The sequence below is a fragment of the Octopus sinensis genome, linkage group LG4 (assembly GCF_006345805.1).
Source record: "Octopus sinensis linkage group LG4, ASM634580v1, whole genome shotgun sequence".
NCBI lineage: Eukaryota > Metazoa > Mollusca > Cephalopoda > Octopoda > Octopodidae > Octopus > Octopus sinensis.
The window spans coordinates 109,627,422-109,654,711 of NC_043000.1; the positions used below are offsets into that span (position 1 = coordinate 109,627,422).

General features: G+C 38.3%; 1 protein-coding gene across 1 annotated transcript in view; it reads left to right on the forward strand.

The window, feature by feature from the left end:
• The window catches only part of LOC115210386 (dynein regulatory complex protein 1), a 27,463-nt gene extending 631 nt beyond the window's left edge, over nt 1-26,832 (forward strand). Inside the window, exons 3-20 of the mRNA XM_029778962.2 lie at nt 1,029-1,232; nt 1,979-2,030; nt 3,834-3,890; nt 4,723-4,797; nt 5,043-5,180; nt 6,605-6,814; nt 8,064-8,203; nt 9,259-9,318; nt 9,729-9,803; nt 11,975-12,124; nt 13,054-13,148; nt 14,091-14,299; nt 16,269-16,358; nt 19,107-19,223; nt 21,895-22,112; nt 22,903-23,055; nt 24,134-24,236; nt 26,689-26,832. Coding sequence (XP_029634822.1) covers nt 1,029-1,232; nt 1,979-2,030; nt 3,834-3,890; nt 4,723-4,797; nt 5,043-5,180; nt 6,605-6,814; nt 8,064-8,203; nt 9,259-9,318; nt 9,729-9,803; nt 11,975-12,124; nt 13,054-13,148; nt 14,091-14,299; nt 16,269-16,358; nt 19,107-19,223; nt 21,895-22,112; nt 22,903-23,055; nt 24,134-24,236; nt 26,689-26,781 — 2,239 coding nt within the window. The 3' untranslated portion in view covers nt 26,782-26,832. The remainder of the gene's footprint in view (nt 1-1,028; nt 1,233-1,978; nt 2,031-3,833; nt 3,891-4,722; nt 4,798-5,042; nt 5,181-6,604; nt 6,815-8,063; nt 8,204-9,258; nt 9,319-9,728; nt 9,804-11,974; nt 12,125-13,053; nt 13,149-14,090; nt 14,300-16,268; nt 16,359-19,106; nt 19,224-21,894; nt 22,113-22,902; nt 23,056-24,133; nt 24,237-26,688) is intronic.
• The last annotated feature ends 458 nt before the right edge of the window (nt 26,833-27,290 follow it).

Consider the following 27,290-nt stretch of genomic DNA (forward strand, 5'->3'; position numbering starts at 1 on the left):
TCAAGAACACAATGCATCACCTGGTCCTGGAATCGAACCATCAATCTCGCAATTGGGAGTGCAACACCCTAACCACGAGGCTATGCAGCTTCGTACACACACACATATATATATATTCGATGTATGGTCTTACTGCTAGTATATATATATATATATATATATATATATATATATTATATATATATATATATATATATATATATATATATATATATATATATACATATATCCGATGTATGGTCTTACTGCTATATATATATATATATATACATCGGATGATTTTTTGCTGTTTGCTGAATAATATTTATATATTTGATTGCCAATTTGTTTAATTTTTCTCTTATGTTATGTCTAATTTCCCTTTATATCCTTTATTCGTTTAATAACACTCAATCGCTCTGTAATATATTTAGTATGATATCAAGCACTCAATGAGAGAATTTATGAAGAAACCAGGCATTATGACAACTTAAACGAGCCCCATAAAAGTCTTCTGTTTATTGTATCAGAAAATTCCGTGCCTTTCAATGACAGGGAACTGGATTACACACCCAGTATTTACTGGAAAACACTCCTTTTCATATGCATAATGTACCACACTCAGGGGCATATATGCTAGGACTAAATGGGTTTCAAATTTGGGCACAAGGACAGTAATTTTGGGGAAGGGACAATTTGATTACATCGACCCCCACAGTAATCAACTGGTACTTATTTTATCTCCCCACTGAAAGGTAAAGTTGACCTCAGAACTGTCACTAAGCATACTGCCTGGTGTGTGAACGATTCTGCCAGATGGCCACTTTATGCTTGAACTAAATTAAATGAAAATATATATGGCAACCTTCAATTTATCAATGGAAAATGAGAAAAAGATTATGAAAGACTTTGTAAAGATTGACACGTGCGAAGGGCAAATATGCAATGAAATATAAAAAAAGGGTTAATATTTGTATACATATATGTATGTGTGGGGGTGTATGCATACAATATTAATTTCCCGCTTTTTTTTTATTTTTCGTTACCAGGACCAAAAAAGGAGATGAGGTTGAACCCCCTCCAACAGATGTCAAAGAGGAAATGAGTAAAGGTGTACAGCAGATTGAAATGAGTCGTCAACGATTAAAGAAACTGGAATGTGATGGCTCACAGTTAGTGACTAACATCCGCACAGCAGGAGATTCCCGAGAGAGTCAACGAAGAATACAGTATGAGGAATCTTCACGATTAAGGTAAGGTTGGTGACAAGAAGGCATCTGGCTATAAAAAATCTGTATCAAAAATACTCTTTCCAACCCATGCAAGCATAGACAAGTGGAGGTTAAATGATGACAATGGCTACTCACATTTAATGCTTATTTAGTCTCATTATTTTAAATTAATCATGCATTATCTTTTAGCTTCAAGATTTCTATGATCATGATCATCATCATCGTTTAATGTCCATTTTCCATGCTAGCACGGGTTGGATGGTTCGACTGGGGTCTGGGAAGCCAGGAAGCTGCACCCAGCTCCAGTCTGATCTGGCAGTGTTTCTTCAGCTGGATGCCCTTCCTAACGCCAACCACTCCGTAAGTGTAGTATGTGCTTTTTACATGCCACCAGCACAGGCGCCAGGGGAGGCTGGCAAATGGTCATGATTGGTTGGTGCTTTTTACGTGCCACCGGCACAGAAGCCGGTCAAGGCAGCGTTGGCATCGACCACGTTCGGATGGTGCTTTTTACATGCCACCAGCACAGGTATCACTGCTACAATTCTTTATTTTGAGAATGACATTGTAGGATAGGTGTGAGAGATCAGATCCAGCCAGCTTGAAGAGAAAGCTCAAAACTGAAAGAGCGTAGAAAAAAAATTTGATAAAAAAATTCCTGTGTCCCAACAACAAAAATGTTATTATTTAACTTTGACTTGAAACATTCGTTAAACATTGTTATTGGTCTTAATTATCATTTAATTATTTTTTAATTCTTGTTGCAGAAAAGAAAGAATGGAACATGAAGCTAAAACTTCAGCTGAAAGATTTGAAGAGGTGAGAAATTAGTGATATTCTTGTTGTAAGGAACTAATCCAGGTTTTAAAATAGATTAAAAAAAAAAAAACATTGTTAGAAATGTTCAAAATTCCTTGGGTTAGTGAGAAACCCTAAACTTATGCCATATTAAGAACAAATGAACTTTGTGGAACTAATCTGTCTGCACAGAGATGGCTGTGTGGTAAAGAAACTTGCTTTGCAACCATGTGGTTTCAGCACCTTGGCCAAGTGACTTGTACTATAGCCCTGGGCCAAATGGTGCCTTGACAGAAACTGTGCAGAAGCCTATTGTATATATATATATATATATATGTGTGTGTATATATATTTTTTTCTCTTTTACTTGTTTCAGTCATTTTGACTGCAGCCATGCTGGAGCACCGCCTTTAGTCGAGCAAATCGACCCCGGGACTTATTCTTTGTAAGCCTAGTACTTATTCTATCGGTCTCTTTTGCCGAACCGCTAAGTGACGGGGACGTAAACACACCAGCATCGGTTGTCAAGCAATGCTAGGGGGACAAACACAGACACACAAACACACACATACATATATATATATACATATATACGACAGGCTTCTTTCAGTTTCCGTCTACCAAATCCACTCACAAGGCATTGGTCGGCCCGGGGCTATAGCAGAAGACACTTGCCCAAGATGCCATGCAGTGGGACTGAACCCGGAACCATGTGGTTGGTTAGCAAGCTACTTACCACGCAGCCACTCCTGCGCCTATATATATATATATATATATATGATATGTGACAATTAGTTGGTTGTCATAATCCGAAACTCTGAGTTTATATATATAATCATCATCATTTTATTCCATGGCTGTCTGCCTTTTCTATTGCCAACCTTTTCCATTTCACCTATTTCCAAGCAAAGTAATATTCCCCATGGCTGGACATGCTTCCTTGGAAGATAGGAAAGGAAGGACATCCCTTTTATGACTGTCACACTTGCTTATAAGTCACACGATGTGACAGAAAGGGAACACTGACACACACACACAACACACATATACACGTGTGTGTGTATGCAAATGATTTCTTTCAGTTTCCATCAAGCAAATCCACTCACAAAGCTTTGGCCAGTTCAAGGGCTATAGTAGAATGTACTTGCCCAGCTACCATGCAGTGAGACTGAACCCAAGACCCTGTGGTTGGGAAACAACTTTTTTATCCAGGTGTAGTCCCAAGAATTTTTCAAAGGGAAGACACAAGGTCAGAAGAGAATACAATCCCAGGAGAAAAGGGCGTAAGAACATTATTTAGACGGGCGCATTTCTTTTTCTTGAGGGGGCACGTGACCCCTGGAGAAAAGGGTGTAATAACATTATTTAGAAGGAGGCACGTGGCCCTTGGGTCCACTTCTGTAACCACACAGCCATGCTGGTGCTTATTTAGAATTGATTCAGTGACAGGAAATAAAGCAGAGAATATTGTGAGTCAACCAAATACAATTCAAAGTTGCCCTCTAGAAAATGTTTGTCCATCCATCTAAGATTTTCTTGACCCCTATTCCTTGGAAGGTTGTAGGGTTAGAGTCCTTATACACCTCCACCACAGGGTCCTGTCATTACACCTTCCTGCTGGATTCCCAACCATGACCAACCAACTGAAATTAGGGATATTATCTAACCATCTCATTCTTGGTCTTCTTCTAAGTCTCCTGCCATGAAAAACTTTAAATTCTTTGGATTTCTTTCTTGTTTAAAAGAATTATTATTTTTCTTTGATGCTAATATTTTAATTTCAATTTCATTTCCATATGTAATAATGTTTCTGAATTGGATAAGATCAACAAAAAATGGGAAATCACCATGCAAAAGGACGTCCCACATTCGCTCTTTGAGGTAATTTTTTTGTCTTCTTCTTTTTCTTTCTTTCTTTCTTTGTCACTTGTTTCATTAATTAATGTGCTTTATCAAACTATTAATTAGATGTTAATTCTGCCTTGAAACATTGAGCTAAAAGGCCACTTTCCATGGTGTTTAAGTGACAGAGACCACAGCACTCCCCTAAGTGGGACATGAGTCTGGGACATCACAGAGTTACTGAATGGTCTGGAGCCACATGAAATGAAGTGTTTTGCTCAAGAATGCAATGCACAGCCTGGTCTGGAAATCAGAACCACGTTCTTATGGTTGGAAGTACAGTATCCTAACCATTAGGTCATACAGCTTCCCTTAATAAATGGTAAATTTTACTAAAAAAAAAAAAGAACCTTGCCCAGGCTGGCTTTTTTAGGCACAGGTCTACCCAACTGATCATCATCATCATCATCAATATCACCATCATCATGGTGATTATCCTATTACTCATACTGCAACCGTGGGCTTTGGTGTTTAAGATCTCCAGCTTTTCAACCTCTCTCGTTGATTTTGTTTGGTTGGACAACTGTGATTGTTCCCTAAGACAATCATGTACACACTATTGTCATGTTAAAGATAGTGATGATGATGGTGATTATTATTATTATAAAGAGGGGGAAGGAAATAGGAATGACAAGGAGGACAAAGATGAAAAGTGATGATGATGATGATTGCGGTTGTGGTGGTGATGATGATTGTGGTTGTGGTGGGGATGATGATGATGATGATGATGCTGATTGTGGTTGTGGTGGTGATGATGATGATTGTAATGGTAGTGATACAAACATGTAACTATATTTCCGTCCTCTTCCAGGCTCTGGAAGAACAGAAGAAGGCATGTGATGTTTTATTGGACGAAAAAAACAAACTGATCAATGACTTCCAGCTGGTAAGAAACAACTTTTTCTTTGGAAAACAAATCCTGTTCCACTTCTAAGGATTTCTTGGGAAGTAGCACCATTTCTAAATTCTTTCTACATGGGGTGAAATTTCATAATTGAAAGATTCAACCAATTGTATATACATTTGTTTTATATGATTATGTTTACTCCTGTGTTATCTAAATCTCTCTCTCCCTCTCTGCTCATAATTTATGTTTTGAGAATAAAAATCTTGAAATATCTACCATTGCAGGAGTTGAAAAAGGTGGATGACAATTATGTAAAAGACCTGAAGAAACAGGCCGATGACATTGACCTGATGGTGGAACGGATGGAAGAGCAGATCAAAGTACAGAGAAAGGCGTTCAGAGATGAACTTGACGAGATTGAGGTAACTCGTTTGATCAATACTGGGGAAGGGCAATTGATATCTTTACTCAAAGAACAATAAATGTGTGTGTGTGTGTGTGTGAATATAATTATATCTGCCTGTCTGTCTATCTATTTGTCTCTCCTCATCATCATCATTTAACATCCATGTGCCGATGGCAAGTTAAACGCACCATTCGAGCGTGATCGTTACTGCGTCGCCTTACTAACACTTGTGCTGGTGGCATGTGAAACATTCGAGCGAGGCCATCGCCAGTGCCGCTGGACTGGCTCCTGTGCAGGTGGTACTTAAAAAGCACCATTTGGGTGTGACCATTGCCAGTTCCACCAAACTGGCCCTCATGCCAGTGGCACATAAAAAGCACCCACTACACTCTTGGAGTGGTTGGCATTAGGAAGGGCATTCAGCTGTAGAAACACTGCCAGATCAAGATTGGAGTCTGGTTTGCCAGACCTCAGTCAAATCGTCCAACCCATGCTAGCATGGAAAGCGGACGTTAAATGATGATGATGATGTTCCAGGATAGCATGGATTGGAAGGTTCAGTAGTATTCGGTGAGTCTCCATTTGTTTTGACATGTTTCTATGGTTGGACGCCTTTCCTGGCACCAACCACTCTACAGAGTGTAATGGGTGATTTAGTCCTGGCACCAACACTAGTGAGGTCACCAAAATAACTCAGAAGACAAACCCTCTTGACTGAGTGGAGGGTGTCGTAGAGACAGCAGCGGCTTTGTACCAGGTGAGGACAAAATAAACTATGACAGGGAAACAGGAACAGGTGTCTGACTGTAGAGGATATATATGAGTATCGCACCTGGAAAAAGAGAAAAAGGGGTTATGGCACAGCCTCAAAGTACAGAAGGAGTTGTGAACTGCATGGTGACATAGTGCCATGTAGAAGCACTCAGTTCATGCTATGAAGGGTTGGCATCTGGAAAGGCATCCAGTCATAGAAACCATGCCAAGGTAGACTTTGGAGCTCAATACAGTCCATAGATACATTGGATCCTGTCAAAATGTCCAACTCATGCCAGTATGGAACAAGGCAGCGAGCTGGCAGAATGGTTAGCATGCCAGGTGAAATGCTTAGCAGTATTTCGTCTGCCGCTACGTTCTGAGTTCAAATTCCGCTGAGGTCGAGTTTGCCTTTCATCCTTTTAGGGTCAATAAATTAAGTACCAGTTATGCACTGGGGTCAATGTAATCAACTTAATCACTTTGTCCTTGTTTAGCCCCTTGTGGGCAATAAAGAAATAAGTATGGAACAAGGGTGCTAAATGATGATGAATAAGGGTAAAGGATCAGAAAATGTAGGTGGATAAGTCTGCAAGTACAAAAGGACAGTAACAGAGGATAAGAAATGGGGAGAGAAGGACCTTACACTGGGAAAAATGTAACAATATTTTATTTATTTGGATTTAGAGAGTCTACTTAAGAGAACGGGAGGAGATTATGAAACTGCACCGCCAGAGATGGGACAAGAAGATGAAAAAACGTCGAGGGAAAGAACTAGAATATCTGGAAATTAGTCAGAAACGTATTGGAGAATATGAAGAGTTAATCCACCAAGTTCGGATCCAAGATGCTGAAGAATACCAAAAAGTGAAACTGAAGCTTGAAACTGAAGTCCAGGTAAGAGATTCTCTGTTGTAGAAAGAATGGTTTATATATATGCTTTGAAGGTTAAGCTGTAATTCTGAGTGGGTTATGAAACAGCTGTAAGCACTGCAGAAGTATTAAAACTCTTCTTGCCTCTTGCTGCTCTTTGTTTTAGTTGCTTTTACATTTATGTGTGTGTGTGTCTGTGTGTGTAGAGAGAGAGAGAAAGAAAGAGAAAATATCTTCAGTTAAAATTGTATCAAGGGTCTGCCATGTCCTTCCATTTCCTGCTGCACCTCCTATAAGACATTTAACAGTAATTCTTCTAGTGAATGATGGAGTAATGTTTGAGACAGAAGTGATGCCCACCCCTACTGTTTGATTGGTGGATTATAAATTAAAAGTATAAGAGTTAATTCTGATTGCATGTTACCTTATTTAATCATTTAATTATTTTGTATTTCAACAACTTGAGACATTTAAAAAAAGGTGTCGTTGTCAAACTAAATAAGATTTAATCCACAAAAGCATTATGCTCTGACACTTACAAATTCTGATGTCCTTATTTTTTATATGGCTTAGTTTAGTTTGGTTTGGAGTATTTCAATGACAGGTATCTTTCCCTTACAATGTCTTCATCATGCTCTGGCAGAATTAAAAAAAACTATTTGTTCAACCATCTACTAATGGAAGGTCTTCATAGAATTATTGCATGTCATTTCCTAGAATACAAAAATGAACTCAAAGACACAATTATTGTTTCGTAACAGGTCAGCCCTGATCGAGTAATTCTAAATTATATTCAGTGTTGTTGTTGTTGTTGTTGTGTTGTTGTTGTTGCTGCTGTTGTTGCTGTTGTTGCTGCTGCTGCTGTTGTTGTTGTTGTTGTTGTCATTATTATTATTCAGGTCACTGTCTGGAATCGAACTCGGAATCTTGGGGGTTAAGAGCACAGGCTACTAACCCCAAGATTCCGAGTTCAATTCCAGGCAGTGACCTGAATAATAATAATATTCAATGTGTCGTTTTTTTTTGTTTTGTGTTTTTTTAATAATGCTAAAGTGTGATGCATAGAAGATTTAGCTGCTGATTCTAGATCAAATGAGTAAGTAAAAACTCCCTTGATGCTGCTGTCCTTTTCGTTAAGCTTTGATTATTGATGGTAATTCAAGAAATATAAACTGATGACTTAATTAGTTTGATTAAAGATAAACTGATTGACGTGTAAATATTGTTAACTAGTACAAAACATTTGAACTTAATTAATTAATTTCCTGTACAGAATCTTGAACAACTCCTTCAGCGGTTAAGGGCCACTTGTCAGTTGAACCAGGAAAAACTGGAATACAACTTTCAAGTTCTGAAAAAGCGAGACGAAGAAAATACTATAATTAAGTCAAAACAAAAACGAAAAATTACCAGGTAAGGCATTAAGTAAAGGGCAAAGGGCATTTGTTTTTGAAGGAAAGGGTCATTGAGGGTTTCCTTGATTGTCCCTTAACAACTATCTCTCCCATTTGGGAAGCTTGTTTTTGTAGTTGCTTTTTACACATCGTGGACAAATATCTCTTGCACGCACTCAAACACCGCTGGGATCAATTTTTCCTTTCGTCCTTTCTCAGGTGATAAAGTGAAGTACAAGCTGAGTTCCAGAGTTGATGTAATTGACGAACCCCTTGCCCTAAAATTCCTGCTCTACTGCCAACATTGGAAACCCAAAAGTGGCAAACGAGCCGAATCAGAAACACAGCAGATAAAAAGGCTTATAGATTATCTCCCTTGGACTGGCTTTCTTTTTTTTTTTTTGTATTCTTCTACAAAAGTTTATGGCTAACATGATACAATGGCAAACGCAGAAAAAATAGTGTATCGACTTTAATGATGGAACCAGAAGTAGATAAAGCTATAAATAAAAGTATATAAATATTGGATTATAAGAAAAAAAAAACTTAAAAAAGCCTCTTGTGATTTCTTTTGTAGAAGACAAATTAACATTTTTGTTTAAGAATTATGTGTGTATATATATATGTGTGTGTGTGTGTATATATATACATCATCATCATCATTTAACGTCCGTTTTCCAAGCTAGCATGGGTTGGACATATATATATATATGTATGTATGTATACACACACACATATATTTCTATTCTCCTCATTCCTTCTGCATTTGGAATATTAATGATAATACTAACTTTTATAAGTTGCTGTGGTAATTAAAAAGTAATGATCAGATGTTCACAAACATCGGTCATCCAACAACTTGTTGGTACCAATGATGGCAAATAAGAGGGAGTTTACTGCTCAATCAATTTGAATTGGGAGCTGGAAGCCTAATGCTGTGTCACTCAGTTATTTTACTGAGTGATGCAGCCTTGTATCACTCAGTCATAGAATGCTGTATCACTGAGCATCGTGTGACTGAGTAAGAAAGAGTAGCCACATATTGGATGACCAGGGTTTTATAATATTTTCCAGGCTTCAAGATGTTCTGAATAACATAAAGAGCAAGTTGGCAAAGCAGGAGAAACACTTCAAGTAGGTATCCATGGTAACCTATCATTTTGGCAGGTTATTTTTTTTTTGTATTTTTTCTGTCATCTTTTTTCTTTTCTCCTTTTTGTTTTCCTTTTCTTTTTACTTTATTTTCCCCTTTCTTGTTATTGTTGTTAGCTGTGTGGTTAAGAAGCTTGCTTCCCATTCATGTGGTCTCAAGTTCAATCTTACTGTGTGGCACCTTAGGCAAGTGTCTTTTACAATAGTCCTAGGCTGACCAAAGCCTTGAGAGTGGATTTGGTAGACAGAAACTGAAAGAAGCCCATCGTATGTGTGCACGTGTGTGTGTATCCTTGTCACATGATTTGACATACCATTCTAAATGCTAAAGGGTTAATGAATTATCTATAGTTCAAGAAAAAAATTGATGCAGTTTTAGTTTTTACTTTCAGAGAGGAAAACCAACAACTTACAGATGATTACAAGCGCCTTACAGAACAGTTCCAAGACTTGGAAAAACGAGCAAAGTATTTATATTACCATTTATATTATAAATATTTATATTACTATTCAAGAGAATACCCTCCATCAGGCATTTGTCATATTCTGAACGCCTTACTTCCCTGGGCATGGATACATTGAAACTCCAATGTCTGGCAGCTGACTTGGCCGACACCCATAAAATTATTAACCATCTTACCAACAATAACTCTGAGCACCTTTTCAAACTCCACCTGTCTAACACCCTTGGACATGTTTACAAAGTCAGAAAACAGCACAGCTCCCATGACTTTCGGAAACATTTTTTCATGCTAAGAGTTGCTGAAGCATGGAACAAACTGCTGACATCAGTTGTTAGTTTTCAGAGCACTGCATCCTTCAAAACTTCCATGCTTCCTGAGATTTGCCAATACTACACCTGATTTTCTCCCCTCCATACACACACAAGCTGACCATGATATTTATAACAGCCGTGGCAGCTAGAAGGACAAACATACTGCAGGAGAAATTGTATCTAAATAGGTCAGCTCCTGTCCATTTGAACTTCGCCTGACATGGCTGAGGTCATAGGTCAAAGGGAGACGATTTATCATTTTTTGACAGGTCAAAGAAAATTTCTTTCACACCTGTTCCTTCGTGGTGGCTCAGACAAGCGAGAATCCTTAGATTCAGTTTTGAATCTAAGCTTGGTGGAAAGACGTGTTAGTTTTTACAGATACATCAGACTTAATCCTTTGCTTGTCCAAAGTGTTTTCATTAAATTTACCCTAAACCTTCCTGATTGATTTCAGACTTTTGATCAATCCTTGTTTCATTCCTTCTGATTTAAGTCCCAAGTTGCTCTGGTGGTCGAAAAAAATTGGGAATGTGTTTTTCATGCTAAGAGTTGCTGAAGCATGGAACAAACTGCTGGCATCAGTTGTTAGTTGTTGGAGCACTGCATCCTCCAAAACTTCCATGCTTCCTGAGATTTGCCAATACTACACCTGATTTTCTCCGCTCCATACACACGCAAGCATGTATCTGACTCATACACTGTTCACTTCCCAGATATTTGTACATTACTGCATATGCTTTATATGCACTTTTGAAAAGTTGTGGGGCACCTGAACACTGTATACAATAATTTCATTATTATTATTATATACGATTCATGGATGACAGTGAAAAATATGTCCTCTGCATCATATGTAAAAGACAGGGTTAAGGATAATGAGACTCAAAGATGAGTTGATTGATAATCATAGGATGAAGATGATGTAACTGCCACCCACAAGTAATTATGGCCTGATAAAACCAAACCGGTTTCCACTAATTCTTTTCAGTGTTTTTGAAATTACAAATTAATATAGAAAGACAACATGTCAGCTGTCCTTTGTTGCACCAATGAAGCATTGATGACAGGACAACAGAGGTGGGCCAAAATACTGGGCCAACACTCAGCTGGTACTCATTTTCAGCTGAGTAGACTGGAATAACATAAAAGGAAAGGCTTTGCTTAAACAACACAATGCACTGTCTTCTCCTGGAATTGAACCCATGGGCATATTGATCACTGGCTCAATACCCTAATCACTAAGCCATAAATAAAGATGCTTGTATAGATTCTGCTGCAGTCTGGTACAATCTAAAGCAGATGGAAACATTAGACATTTGGCAAAGGAGTGGTTGTGTGGTTCAGAAGCTTGCTTGGCAATCACATGGCTATGGGTTCAAGGGTTCAATCCCACTGTGCAGCACCTTGGGCAGGTGTCTTCTACTATAGTTGTTGGCCAACCTTATGAGAAGAATGAAAAGAACATGGAAGCCCCTCATGTGTGTGTGTGTGTGTTCCCTACCACTGCCAGCACTTGGCAACCAATATCAATTCCTGTTCATCCCTATAACATAGCAGATCTGCAAAAGAATCCATTAGTATAAGTACTGGGGACAACTTGTTCAGCTAAGCTCAGCAAATTGGTGCCCCATCATGGCCACAGTCCAATGAGTAAAAGATAAAAGATTAATTCAATTGTGATGATGATGATGATGATAGTTTAATTGATTGAATTAAAACCTAGTGTATTACTGGTATTTATTATGTCCCCATTCTTACACCCTGGGTGATAAATATGAAAAGCCTCAATACTACTCAACACATAATATTTTCTCCTCCTCCTTTTCTCTGAAGTACAACATCCAATTCTATGATTTTTAGACATTTCATGGCTATCGATCTGAAGAAATTCCACGACTTATGGTGTCTGAATGAAGATATTTGTAAAGACCTGCTACTGAACGGAGTTCTCAGTGCCCAGCGCGTTATCTTTACCCAGCAGTTGGGATTAGAGTGGAAAATGCCAAACGTGTAAGTATTCAGGATGAAGGGATGTCTGGATTGGTTCAAAGAACAATAGAAGTCTGTGTGAAGTTCTAAATGCAAAATATTCATTGTGAACTAAAAAAAAATGTTGTTGTGACAAGATTTTGGCACCAACTGAGTCTTTTCGTGCGTGACGTGTTGGTAATGGTAGTAACTGTTTAATTTCATAGCTGAATGAATGGTGTAAATTTTGCGGCCATTAATCTTTACTGTGTCACAGCCACTGGTCAAACCAGACAAACCATCTGTATATACCTAAGGATCTGCCAAAGAAAAGGCACCAAAGACCAAATTGTTAATGAAATTTCAGTATGTTTATCCCAAAATGCTTGTTTACCACAACTGAGATTCTAATGAATTAAGCATCTACTGGGTCTATTGTGTTTTTGCCGGTCAATCCAGGGACTGATAAAAATAAGTTCTTAATGTATGTACCAGAGAACTGAAGGGTTAGTTGCTTGCCAACATCATCAATCCTTAACTGGATCCTGATCATATCTGAACACAGTAATTTCAGGTTCAATTCCCAGGCAGTAAGTTAGTGTTTTGAACTCTACCACTATTCTTACTACATATTGATAACAGTTAATTATGTAATATTTTCCTTACATAGCATTAAGTAAGATTCCATATCAGATTGTTATACCATTCATTTAGATGTGAACTTAAAGAGAGAGTTCTTGAATGGTCACTCAGCCTGCTATAAAGAGCCAAAAGTTCCCTTAAGCTTTATGAACCAAAGAAGGGGCCACTACATTGTTGCACAAACTACTTTGAAATCTCCTTCAAATCAATGACACCTTTAAAAAAAGGGTCATAGACCATGCCCTTCATCCTCTGACAATGCCTTAAAAAAAATACAGAACCATTCAGAAAGTTGAAATTGAAGCCATAAAAATGTTCTCTTCCAACAGATCTTTTACCGAAAATAAAGGACCAATAAAATATGGTCAGATAGATGTCAGTTTTTCAGCAACCCAAATTTTGAGCCATGTTTTACTATCAAAAGGTAAGCTCTAATGCTTCTTTAGTTTTTTTTTTCTTTTTTTTTTTTTTTTTTGTAGCAAATGATGCCATTAGCTCTTAAGAAATTAATAAAAGAAATCACTCTTGAAGGTCTTAGAATTTCATGATTCTTCACTCTGCCACCTCTGCCATCATTGTCTTCATTATTATCTTTTTCCTTGGAGGACAGCATCAAAAAGCCAAAATATCTTGCAGTATTTAGTTGCAATTCTTTATGTTCTGGGGTCGGGGCCAAATTTTCTGTCATCCTTTTGGGATCAGTAAACATTGTTCAAAGACTGGGGTCAGTGTTATCAACTAACCCCTCACAACATATTTGTGACCTGAGCCCATCATCATCATTGTCTTCATTGATGGTATTGATGGGAGAAATAAGAAAGCTCCAAAAGCAAAAATGATTTTACACCAAAATTTCATCCCCAATGTCTGGTGGCCACAAAACGAGCAGTTAATACAAGGGAAATAATCATTTCTTCATAATGTGCTGGTGGCACGTAAAAAGCACCAACCGGTCGTGGCCGTTGCCAGCCTTGCCTGGCACCTGTGCCAGTGGCACGTAAAAAGCACCCACTACACTCATGGAGTGGTTAGCGTTAGGAAGGGCATCCAACTTTAGAAATTCTGCCAGATCAGACTGGGCTTGGTGCAGCCTCCTGGCTTCCCAGACCCCGGTCAAACCGTTCAATCCATGCTAGCATGGAAAACGGACGTTAAACGATGATGATGATGATGATGATTTGGCAGGATTAGAATTTAAAATTTAAAATTTAGGAATAACATCAGGTTTTAAGTACTGGGTCCGGTCTGAGCACTTCTTGTGTATACCCATTCTATATCTTTTTTGACATTTTCTTATCTGTTTCTATATAAAGACACACACACACACCTGTATTTTCAGAGGTGTATTGTTTTCTATCCTTATTAGGAAATGTTGATGAAAAGCGGAAAAGCATGAAAGAGAAACCAGTCTTGCAGTCAATATCTTCTGCTGTAGAAGTCGCATCTACTGATGAGAATAAGAGAATGTCAAAGGAAGAACGACTCGTCAAAATTGATGCTGCCAAAGCCAAAATCTTCAAGCAAATCTCACCCGTCACCGTCAAATCTATCTTGGAACTGATCTGTGATGAATCTGTGAGTTTTTGAGAATTTTATAATCAACTGGATTTTCGCAGGTAGAACAAAAAAATACATATCATCATCATCATCATTCTGTTTATTATGCTGGCTTGACTTGGATCATTTGACAAGATCCAGTAAGCTCCTGGTCTGCGTTGAGCTTCAATGTCAGCTCTGTCTTTGGTTTCTGTGGCTGGATGCTCCTCCTTCCCAATGCCAACCCCTTTACAGAGTAGATTGAGTGCTTTTTTTTTTCTTGCCACCAGAATTAGTGAGATTGCCAAATAATTTGCAAGACAGGAAAAGAACAGGAAAAATCCCTCTCCACTACATAGTGGAATAGTATTTGAGAGGAGGGGCAGCTTTATGTTGGGTGTTGAGAGGATAAGTATGACAGGAGCACAAGAACAAGTGACTTACTATAGAGGAAATACATGATATTACATCATCATCATCATCATCATCGTTTAATGTTGACTTTCCATGCTGGCATGGGTTGGATGGTTTGACTGAAAACTGGTAAACCAAGAGGACTGCATCGGATTCCAATCTGATTTGGCAAGGTTTCTACAGCTGGATGCCCTTCCTAATGTCAACCACTCCATGAATGTAGCGGGTGGTTTTTACGTGCCACCAGCATGGGTGCCAATGACCTGACACCAGCATCAGCCACAACTCAGCTCAAAACTAGATTCCCTTGTGCTAGGTTCCCTTGTTTGAAAATATAAGGACACAGATCATGTCGTATAGCCAGCTGGAGATGATGTCTCCTAGGGCTAAATTACAGCAACATTCGTCCTAAACCAGGACTGCCATGTTATGTTGGCAAACAATCTTTACTCCAAAGTACTGTTGCTGAATATCTCTCATGAGATTTAAGAATAGTAATTTTCTAAAAACTTTGTATTTTAGGCTTATAAACATACTTAATTATGTAAATATACAGAGAAATATAACTATTTTCTACAAGACATATGGCATGGCAGTATGTGCTAGACTAGATTATCTGCCGGTTTATTCCACAGTTTTTTAATAAGAATTTATACATTGGCACAAGGCCAAAGATTTGCTGAGGTGAGACAATCAATATAAACCTCACTTTCTACCTGTGAATTCATTTAATAGGTTGTGTGGTTGAAGAGATTGCTTCTCAGCCACACAGTTTCTGGTTCAGCCCCACTACATGATTCTTTAAGCAAGTGTTGTCTTCTACTACAACCCCAGGACAGTCATAGCCTTGTAGGTGGATTTGATAGATGGAAACTGGAGGAAGCCATTTGTGTGCATGTGCATGTGTGCATGTGTGTGCATACGCACGTGTGTGTGCATATGCACGTGTGTGTGTGTGTGTCTCCTTATGTTGAAATCACATAATGATTGTATTTCTTTATTGCCCACAAGGGGCTAAACATAGAGGGGACAAACAAGGACAGACAAAAGGGATTAAGCCAATTACATCAACCTCAGTGTGTAACTGGTACTTAATTTATCGACCCCGAAAGGATGAAAGGCAAAGTCGACCTTGGCAGAATTTGCACTCGGAACGTAACAACAGACAAAATACGGTTACGCATTTCGCACGGCATGCTAATGATTCTGCCAGCTCGCTGTCTTATCACATAATGATTGTAAATGGATGTCACTATTATTCATTTTCATTATTCTGTCAGGACATGATGTCTAGCCATGTTACTTTGCCTGGAAATAGATCAAAGTTGACAACAGGTGGAGCATCCGGCTGTAGAAAATCTGCCTCATCAGAACTCCCCAGTTCCATACAAGCATGGAACAGTGGACATTACAACGATGATGATGACTGGTATTTATTTTATAGGAAATGTTCGGTCAATCTTGATTGTTTTCAAAGTCTCAATGCCGGGAGTTATAACTAACTCCTCAAAAATGTTATGATCTTTCGTTGCCCTGTAATAATGATAAAAGCAATAATTTAAGTAACTCACATTTATTGTTGAAATATTTTCAGGATTTTCTCATTGAATTAAAACTGAACACTTTGTTGGAAAATCTCGAGAAAGACGAGAGAATGCTGATGAAACTCGACAGTGTGTTCTGTGTAAGTTTACATTTCTTTCTAGATATTTTTTCTTCTTCTCTGTTTTAGGTAAAATAAAGTGTAAACTTTCCAATATTCGATTCTCTTGTTATTCTACAAAATAAGGACCCTCATTCAATGTTAGTTCAATGTTTTATCATGTTGTCTCATATGGGAATCCAAACCTATCCAGGATTTGCCAGTCTGGTTGCTGACATTCAGTTCTGGTTTTCATCATTTGCACTGGGCTCTCTTCTCCTTCAAAGTGCAATTTGCCTTCCTCTCAGTGTCAACTGTCCATCTGGGTTAAATCCAAGATGCACCCACTCGTCTAACCGATTCCTAGAACCTACAGCAAATTCCCTTTCTAGCTTGTATGTCTACAGGTGCCTGTCCACTCTCACTGCCCTAGGCCAAAGAGGCTCACACTGGTCCTACTTTTCAACCATTTGACCTCATTCACTCACTCCTCTTCCATTAGAGCTCTTCAGCCATTGACATCATTGACCCTTTCTCCTCAATTCACCCCATCTCCACATCCCCCCCCCCCGATCTCATAGATCACCTCCTCACTTCACCCCATGTCGAAATCTGCTATCCACCTGCGCAGACATCTCGCTAACTGTGATCTCCATGGGGATGGAGAGCTGCTTGCTTCCTCTCCTCTCCCTTCATCATCTAACAAAGCAACAATTCTGTGAACATCCAAGACATGACATGGCATTCCATCCACAGAGACATCATTTTTGGAATTAACAGCCATCCCTGTCCCTCTGTTCCACCAAGGCAAATTCTTCTGCAAAGAGACTCTTAGATTTCTTCAAAGAATACAAATCTCCTTTCTTCAAGATTAAGCAACATGGTGGGATACTAGAAAGATTAAAAACTACATGAGATAAATGACCATTTCAGAGATGACAGGGGACCACATCAAATGGTAAGATGTTGTGTTACTGTAGACCTAGCAAACCCATGTCAAGTGGTTGAGAAAAAAACCCATAAGCACTTGAAATGGTGATGACTGAATTGGAAGCTTGGAGAAGATTAAAATTAATTTGTTGATTAATTTTATCAAGTGTCACAAAGAAAAGTAATTTTAGTTGTTATCTTTTAATTATTGTTTTCTTTGAATTCATTATTTTAATTTGTTTTACATTCTCAATATTTCATCACCATCATCATCATTTAACATCCCCTTTTCCATGCTGGCAAGGGTTTGATGGTTTGACAAGAATAGAAGAGCCAAAGGATGGCACCAAACTCCATTGTCTACCATTCCTAATCCCGACCACTTAAGAGAGTCTACTGAATGCTTTTTTTTTATGTGGCACCAGCACCGGTGAGGTTGCCAAATACAGGCAAGATAAGAGCCTTCAATTGAGCAGAGTATAGACTGGAGAAATAAGGGACCATAGCAGAGGCAGAAGACATACAGACAGAAAAGGGAGAAATGTATATTGTATTTAATGACTTTGAAAAGTGTCTTTCTTTTAGCTTTTAATTCTTTGCTGCTGCAGGACTGTGGCCATACTAGAGCACCAGCTTGAAGAATTTTAGTGAAACAAACTGACGCCCAAATTCCCACTTTTTCTTTTAAGCCTAGTATTTATTCTATTGGTCTCTTTTGCTGAACTGCTAAGTTACAGGGACATAAACATACCAACACTGATCATCAAGAAATAGTGGATGACAAAAACACACACACACATGCATATATATATATATAATGCAAATAAGAAAATGGAGAAACAATTTAGTTGGTTCATCAGCTTTCGGATATTAGAATGTTGAATTATTTATTCATTTAACAAAAATGAGAACCATAATAGCATGCATATATACATTATAATTCAATACATATAAGATAAGAATACAATAATAAAAATCATAATATAAATTATTGAAATCATTAAAATCATTCCTTACAGCTGTTTCAGCCTATGGATAAAAGTAGTTTTTTTTTCAGTGCCTATAGTTGTCGATTATATTGAGGTTGTAGGCATTTAAAAATAGGGTACTTATATATATAACCATAGGCCTCGTCAAAGATTATAAAGAACTATAAAAATATTAATACATGAAACAGGATACACATACATCATCATCATCATCATCGTCGTTTAACGTCCGTTCTCCATGCTAGCATGGGTTGGACGGTTCGACCGGGGTTCTGGGAAGCCAGAAGGCTGCACCAGGCTCCAGTCTAATTTGGCAATGTTTCTACAGCTGGATGCCCTTCCTAACGCCAACCACTCAATTTAATATATATAAAAATATGAACAAATATCCATATACACTTACACATATACATGTATACAATCATAAGCAGAGTATATATACATTTATATGTGTATAAATACATAAATAAACACAATTAAACAATAGGTCCAAGTAAATAGACCATTCATCATATACATATACATATATATATATATATATATATATATATATATATATATACTGGAACATACACACATAATAAGCTTCTTTCAGTTTTTGTCTACCAAATCCACTCACAAGGCTTTGGTCAGCCCAAGGCTATAGTAAAAGACATGTGCCCAAGGTTGTGGAACTGAACTCAGAACTATGTGGTTGGGAAGAAAACTTCTTACCACACATCCAAGCCTGTTTAAGTTCTCATTTGTATCCAAGCGCAAACCTAAACAGACATAAAAGACAAAATGCATTAAATATGAAACCTGCTTTGGGCCCCTTAAGTCCAGATAGACTCAATTCAGCTCAATTACTTCTATTTTTCTGATTATACAGGTCTTGGGAGTGACAACTGAGAGTGATATTCTACATCTTGCAACATTCTTCAGGCTTTCTTCAGACGATTTTGAAGGCAAAGAAGACGAACTTAATGACATGGAATCAAAAGTCGTTGTAAGGAATCAACCTTATTCTTTTTGTGAACTTGTTACGATTTTGCCCATTTCTTTCTTTATTCTTTTTTTATTTCACATTTTCATCTGGGGAGATGGGACCAGTACATTGCACCTTTTCAAAACTTTGAAAAGTGTCTATGTTTTTTAACACTCTACATATAAAATATAGACCCTGTTTCCAAAGTTTTGAAAATGGTCTGTGCAGACCTTCAAAGTCTGGTAAAGGTTCGACATGGTTGAGGTTCTGTTTGATCATCTGCAAAGTGATACTTCTAAGGAAAAAGTGGACAGTTAGAAGGTTTCAAGGGCTCGAATTTTAGAAGAAGTGTTTAAGTGAAGGAATGTTTAGGGTTGGGATTTAAGGGTGACGCATCATGCTATTATGTTGTTCCGAAAACAATGGCCATTCTAAGTGTTGTGTTTTGAAACACAATTTTATCATAGTATTTTAATTATATTTTAGGTGAATTTCGACATATCTAATAATTGATGTATGCTCTTTAATAATTTTCTACTTGTTTCAGACAGAAAACATTCTTGAAGAATAGGCGCCCTGAATTATGAACACGGAAAAAAGGACCTTAGCTTACTTATCTTGCATGAGTTCAAACTTGGGCACAATGCCTCCCAAACTGCTGTCAATATCAACAGAGCATGGGGAGGGGGGGTCCACAAGTGATCACACAGTGTGAAGGTGGTTTCAGAAATTCCATATTGGTGATGAGGGTCTTGAGGATGAAGAAGGTAGAGGATGGTCATGTAGTCTTGACAATGAACAATTGAAAGCAATTGTTGAAAAAAAAACCCACATCAAAGTGTCAGAGAAATGCCTCAGGCACTTGGTGTCGGTACTGCGACAGTTTCGCGCAATCTGCAGAAGATTGGTAAAGTGAAAAAGCTTGATAAATGGGTACCACATCAGCTCAATGAAAACCAAAAAGTTCGGCATTTTGAAGTATGCTCGATGCTCTTTCTGCGAAACACCGATGTTCCTTTTCTTGACTGAATAGTCACTTGTGGCGAAACTGGGTCATTTATGATAACCGTAAACGGTCAGGTCAATGGCTTGATCATGATGAGTCCCCTAAACATTTCCCAAAGCCAAAGTTGCATCAGCAAAAGATTATGGTGACTGTCTGGTGGTCTGGAATTGGTGTTGTCCATTACAGCTTTCTGGAAGCCAATCAGAGCATTTTAGCAGAGGTTTACTGCAATCAACTCACTGGAATGCATGCTCACTTGCAACAAATGAGACTTGCATTGGTGAATCAGCATGGCCCAATTCTGCTCCACGATTAATACAAGGCTACATGTTGCAAGAATGACACTGAGGAAACTCACAGACTTTGGAAATGTAACTTTACCACATCCTCCATATTCTCCTGATCTTTCACCCACTCACTACCATTTTTTAAAGCATTTAAACACGTTTTTAAGGGATAAAACTTTCAGGTTCAAACTAGAGTTTCAAAGATTTCTTGGCATCAAAACCAATAAGTTTTTACCAACAAGGCATAAATAATCTCACTGATTGATGGCAGAGATACATAGATGTTCATGGCTCGTACTTTGACTAATTAAAACATTTCTATTGTTAATTTTTCTGGAATGAAATTGTTTCTGAAGTCAGCCATTATTTTTTGAACAACGTAATGGTATAATTTAGTTCTTTGCTTTCTTTCAGTATTCAGAACTGCGTAATTATTTAGATTATTTTTTTTAAATGAGTAGAAAAGACAATAACACGAGAAATTAATTGCTTGAGTTGGGTCATTACTAACACTGTAATTTATCTGCACTAATTAACCTCTTCAATAGAATTTTCATAAACAGAACAAATGCATTTACCTGCAGACCCACAATGCTTCTTCAAGGAAACAATTTATCACAAATGTACTTGTTCTCTTTTAATACAATCTAATAAAATCTTCACCTAAAGAACCTTTGTAGATTTCTGTCCAAATTCACTTTGAACTCCCCACTGCAGAAGACGCAAATAGCCACAATGGTGAAACACACACATTATTATTATTATTGAGTGAGAGAGCAGTGCATGCCATCAAAGTGACACTGGGGTAAAATATACAAAGCCCAGTATACCCATCATGACTACCCGTCTGATAAGGGTACACTAGGCACATGCATCACAGCCATATGTGCACGACATGGTGATCTCGTATCAAGATAAATGGCACATGGCCTTGCTGGTGGGGCCCAGTTAGAATTTTCTTCTGGTCAAGTAGCCCATCTCGTTCAAAAGGTCCCTGAATAAGGGTTGTTTAAGGATGTTGAACGAAACACCCATATTTCCAGAGGTGAATTATTCAAACCCCAAATAATCCCTCTCAACACATGGCTATAATGCTCCCTCACTATTTCTACTCGTGATCAGAGATGCACATATCGTCAGCCACTAAGGGACATGCTCAGCTGGTTAAGGTCAAACAACTGACAAGCAAATCTGTGGTAATGAGCAGAATATTTGCTGTAGCCCATCTTTTATACCAAGACAAAACAATGTACATGATAACACTTCCGATCAGTTAAGATCAGAAGCCACAAGAGCCCCTGCCTGGTACTGCATCAGGGCATTTATCGTCGTCGTCGTCGTTATTATTATCATTATTATTATTATTATCTTTCTGTCTTGTAAATTTCTCTTTAAAAAGGACGATGCAAGTTCAAAATGTGAAAAATCATTTCTGGAAGCTGAAATGTCTACGCAAGCCTCAGAAGAGAGGCCCAGTGAGTTTGATGAATTCACAGAGAGTCAAATTACCATTACCACCAAACGACTAAACTATAATGAACCGCAACTTATTCATCCAAACGATGTACTAAAGGCCCTGCGATCTTTTGTTGAAAAACACCACAGTTTTGAGAATAGGTAAACTTTAATTGGATTTTTTGTTCGTTGCTCTTTCTCTCTCTCTCCATTGCTCAGTTATTCGAGGCAAAAACAATGCAGACAAAACATAATAAAAAATAGTAAAAATAACCAAGTGATAGAAATATGACATCATTAGCTGCATCATGAGGGCAATACAGAATGTAATAACAATTAATTAATAAATGAGAAAATTAAAAGTGCGACTTAATTGCTTTCATTAGCTTACCATTGTTTCAGCTATTACAAACCATGCATCTGGCGTGTGTACCAGTCCAACACTTTAACTTCCTCAGAGCTTTGAGGAAGTTAATGAACATGATTATGAAATTCTAGTTCTTTTGTCATTGATTTGTGTGTGTGTGCATGTGCGTACGTACGCGCATGCATGCGTGCATGCTTGTGTGTGTGTACACATATACATATATAATTGATAATTTGGTGTCAAAAGTTTTGGTTCCATGTCAGTGACCAGGTTGCAGTTGGTGTGACAAAAATATTGACATCAAATAATAAATGTTTAAATGAAGTTAACTGTTTTGTGTGCTTTTGAATAGCGAATGGTTTATTGATAATGTCCATTACATTAGGAAATAATTAACTGATTAATGGATAACTAAGTTAACTTTTCGAATAACGGTGCCCACTTTTGTAAATTATACAAGTTGAACTAAAGTTAACAGACAGATTAGATGCTGTCATTGTTTTGCTTTCAACTCGTGGTTTCAGATGAAATCACTGCAAGGTTTTTCAAATTTTCATTTTTATGCCATTTTTCTCATTAACACAGGAGTAAGAGTAAATTAACCTCATTCCAGTTATCCAAAGTTGAGCAGCGAAAGGATTCTTGTGACAGCATCTACTGGAAAAAGTATTATTACGCATTGAGTAAAGATCAAGAGAGACTGTGGGATGCTTTAATTCATGGTCTTGAAAAATACCAGTAAGTGTCACAACCTTTCTAGACTGAACAAGGGGCATCTTTGGGGTGATACACCTTCCATATTGTTGTTTATATCCTCATTTCGGTTGTGGCTTGTTTGCAGTGAGAAGGCAGCTGTTAGTATGCTGGATGTAATATCTTGTGCTGTTTGTTCTGGACCTCAGTACTCTGGGTTCAAATCTCATCAAATCAGCATTGCCTTTCATCACTTCAGGGTTGATAAAAATAGAAAAGGTAGTAGTCAGGTATGGTGGATTGGTAGATCTGCTTAAGGGTCAGCCAAGGGTCAGCTTTGCAATGTTTGTTGCCATTCTTTGTGTTCTGACAGCAACACTTGCGATGACATTAGTGCCAAGTCAGTGGACTTTTTCTATTTCTAGAAGGTCAAATGTCTCTGAGATTATTTGATTGTTCAATGTCGCAGTAAGAAGAACAAAGAACCAGTGAGTATTAGAGCAGCAGAGACAACACGGTCAGTGTTGAGGAAGGCATACATTGAAACTCTGACGTCTGGCAGCTGACTTGGCCGACACCCATAAAATTATTAACCATCTTACCAACAATAACTCTGAGAACCTTTTCAAACTCCACCTGTCTAACACCCGTGGACATGTTTACAAAGTCAGAAAACAGCACAGCTTCCATGACTTTCGGAAACATTTTTTCATGCTGAGAGCTGCTGAAGCATGGAACAGACTGCCGACATCAGTTGTTAGTTGTCGGAGCACTGCATCATTCAAAACTTCCATGCTTCCTGAGATTCGCCAACACTACACCTGATTTTCTCCCCTCCATACACACGCAAGCATCTATCTGACTCATACACTGTTCACTTCCCAGACATTTGTACATTACTGCATATGCTTTATATGCACTTTTGACAGGTTGTGATGCACCTGAGCACTGTATACAATAATTTCATTATATTATATTATTATAAAGTAAATAAAGACCAATCAAAAATATATTTGCAAACATTTCCAACCCACATTTGCCATGTTTGAGAGATAAATTAGAAAATAAAAGAATTATTGATTTTTTTATCTTTGTTTTTTTTTTTCTTCACTCTTGTTTTCAGTCAGATTCTCCAGGACAGAGCAAATTTAATTGACGAAAATTCTACACTTTCACAACAAAACCAGGAACTCAACATACTGTTGCATCAGTATATCAATGCTAAGGTAAGGAGATCAAATATCACCAATGACATGCACACACACGCACACGCACATACATGCACATACATGCATATGCTCTTTTACTTGTTTCAGTCATTAGATTGCAGCCATGCTGGAGCACAATCTCGAAAAGTTTTGTTAAATAATCAGCCGAGGGCACAGTAACAGTGGGTGCGAGTGTACCCCTAAAATTTTGCAGAGAACTACAAAAGCACTTAGAACATTCTAGGTTGGACCTAGGCTTGCAGCCCCTAAACAAATTTCATTCCCACACTTTAGGGCCCAGTATATGTGTTTTCTTTTATTTTTAATCTGGTTTCTCTCCTGTCAAACCACAGTTGTGGGGACATAAACAAACACAAACCGAAAAACACACACATAGGCACGCATGCTCAATGAGCTTCAGCACAATTTCTTATTTCTTTATTACCCACAAGGGGCTAAACATAGAGGGGATAAACAAGGACAGACAAAGGGATTAAATCGATGACATTGACCCCCAGTGCATAACTGGTACTTAATTTATCGACCCCAAAAGGATGAAAGGTAAAGTCGACCTCAGCAGAATTTGAACTCAGAATGTGACAGCAGACGAAATACGGCTACGCATTTCGCCCAGCATGCTAACGTTTCTGCCAGCTCGCCGCCTTCAGCACAGTTTCTGCCACCCAAATTTCCTTACAAGGCATTTTGTCAACCTGGGACTCTAGAAGACACTTGTTCAAGGTATTGTGCAACCTGATTGATTTGACCTTTGACATGGCTGAACAACCAGTCCCAACAAGTCGGGATTCACTGGACAGGTTGTGCTATTCATCCTTTCCGTCACTAAACACAAAAAAAAACTACAAAACATGCCTTGCCAGACCTCTTCCATTCAGATGATTTTTCCTGAGTCACCACCGCACCCTTCTACACCAATCTGTCACAAGGTTACCATGTACAGCTGAGTCAAATGGAACAACGTAAAAGGAAACGTTTTGCTCAAGAATATAACGGACATCCAGTCGGGGAAGTGAAACCGCGATCTCGTGAGCGTGAGTGCAATGCCCAAACCACTGAGCCACGCACTTTCCACAAGGAGGCCATTTTATTTCAAAGGGAACTTCTTCACCATTTGAATTAACCTAGATAAAAGGGTGTAGTGTTATGACATATATACACATCTTTCTACAACGGCCAGATTAATGCTGTTGGTGTATATAGACCTTTATTCTTGTATTGACTCAAGTTATTAAAACTGTTAATCGTTTCATCGTTCTCTAGTAAGTCCATGTCAATATAGGTTAGCTCCCTTGAAAGAGTTGCCTCCCTGGAAATGCCTTGTGCCCGTGTATGGTTTGAGGGTTGGAGCGTCGGGCTTGCAATCATTAGGTAGTAAGTCGGGTTGTGTGCTGTGTTCTTGAGCATGACACTTTATTTCGTGTTATTCCAGTTCACTCAGCTGTAGACGTGAATTGCGACGCCACTGGTACCAAGCTGTATCGGCCTTTGCCTTGCCCTTGGATAACATCAGTGGCGTAGAGAGGAGAGGCTGGTATGCATGGGCGACTACTGGTCTTCCATCAACAACCTTGCCCGGTCTTGTGCCTCGGAGGGTAATTTTGTAGGTGAAATCCCATGGTCGTTCATGACTGAAGGGAGTCCTAAGAAAAAAGATGCATCAATGCACACGTGCACAGAGAGACACTCATAATCACTTCTTTATTTTTAGCTTTCTCTTTCTCTGTCTCTCTTTAACCCTTAAAGTGCTGGGATTTGCACTCACATAGCATGGACTGCTGAGCACATTTTATGAAAGTGAGACTACCATGCACACATAAAAAACAAACAAAAAAATAGTTAAAATATCTTCTTAGGCGCAGGAGTGGCTGTGTGGTAAGTAGCTTGCTAACCAACCACATGGTTCCAGGTTCAGTCCCACTGCGTGGCACCTTGGGCAAGTGTCTTCTACTCTAGCCTCGGGCCGACCAATGCCTTGTGAGTGGATTTGGTAGACGGAAACTGAAAGAAGCCTGTTGTATATATGTATATATATATATGTATGTGTGTTTGTGTGTCTGTGTTTGTCTCCCTAGCATTGCTTGACAACTGATGCTGGTGTGTTTACGTCCCCGTCACTTAGCGGTTCGGCAAAAGCGACCGATAGGATAAGTACTAGGCTTACAAAGAATAAGTCCTGGAGTCGATTTGCTCGACTAAAGGCGGTGCTCCAGCATGGCCGCAGTCAAATGACTGAAACAAGTAAAAGAGTAAAGAGTAAAAGAGTTAGTATATAATGGTGGCAAGTTTTACATCATCTGAAAAGTCATTAGTTGAACTATCAATCCTCTTGCATTCTGTGGGGTTTTATATATATATATATTCCACTTTGCATGAGCTGACTGAAATGATATATTTCATTTAACTATGTACTTTATATTGTACTTGAATATGTTTATCTTTTGTTTTTCAGGTGAATGATGAGTTACAAATTCCTCCAACTAGAGTACTGCAGTTGAATTTAAACAACTCAGACGTTGAACCAGAGCAGTTTGTCTTTCATTAGTCATTGACAATTCTTATTTTTAAAAGAAATAATAATTTGTTGGGGCTGTAAAAAAAAAAAGAAAAGTATAAAGAGAATTAAAACCACCTGAAATGGAAAACAGATTTTGTTGGTTCTTTTTGTTGAATTGTGAAAGAGTAAAAGTTTTAATACAATGAGAGAAAACTATAAACAAACGTCTCTGTTGGCAATAATGAATCCATTGGGAAGTTTTAATACAATGCTACACTGATGGACAGACCAAGTTGACTGAAACCAATTTCAATTTCAAAATTGCAATTACCATAGTTAATGGGTTACGAGAAAAATGCAAACCCAGCCCCCCCCCCTCCCCCCATCCTACAGTTATGTTGCAGCTTTTTGTCTGTATATATTGGAATATAAGGTGGAGGAGGAGGAGGAGGAGAAAATGAAAAAGAAGGAGGAGAAGAAGAAGAAGAAGAAGAAGAATGAAACTTCTTAATTCTTCTGGTATATTCAGAAGAAATTTTCTCCATTTTGGTATTCAG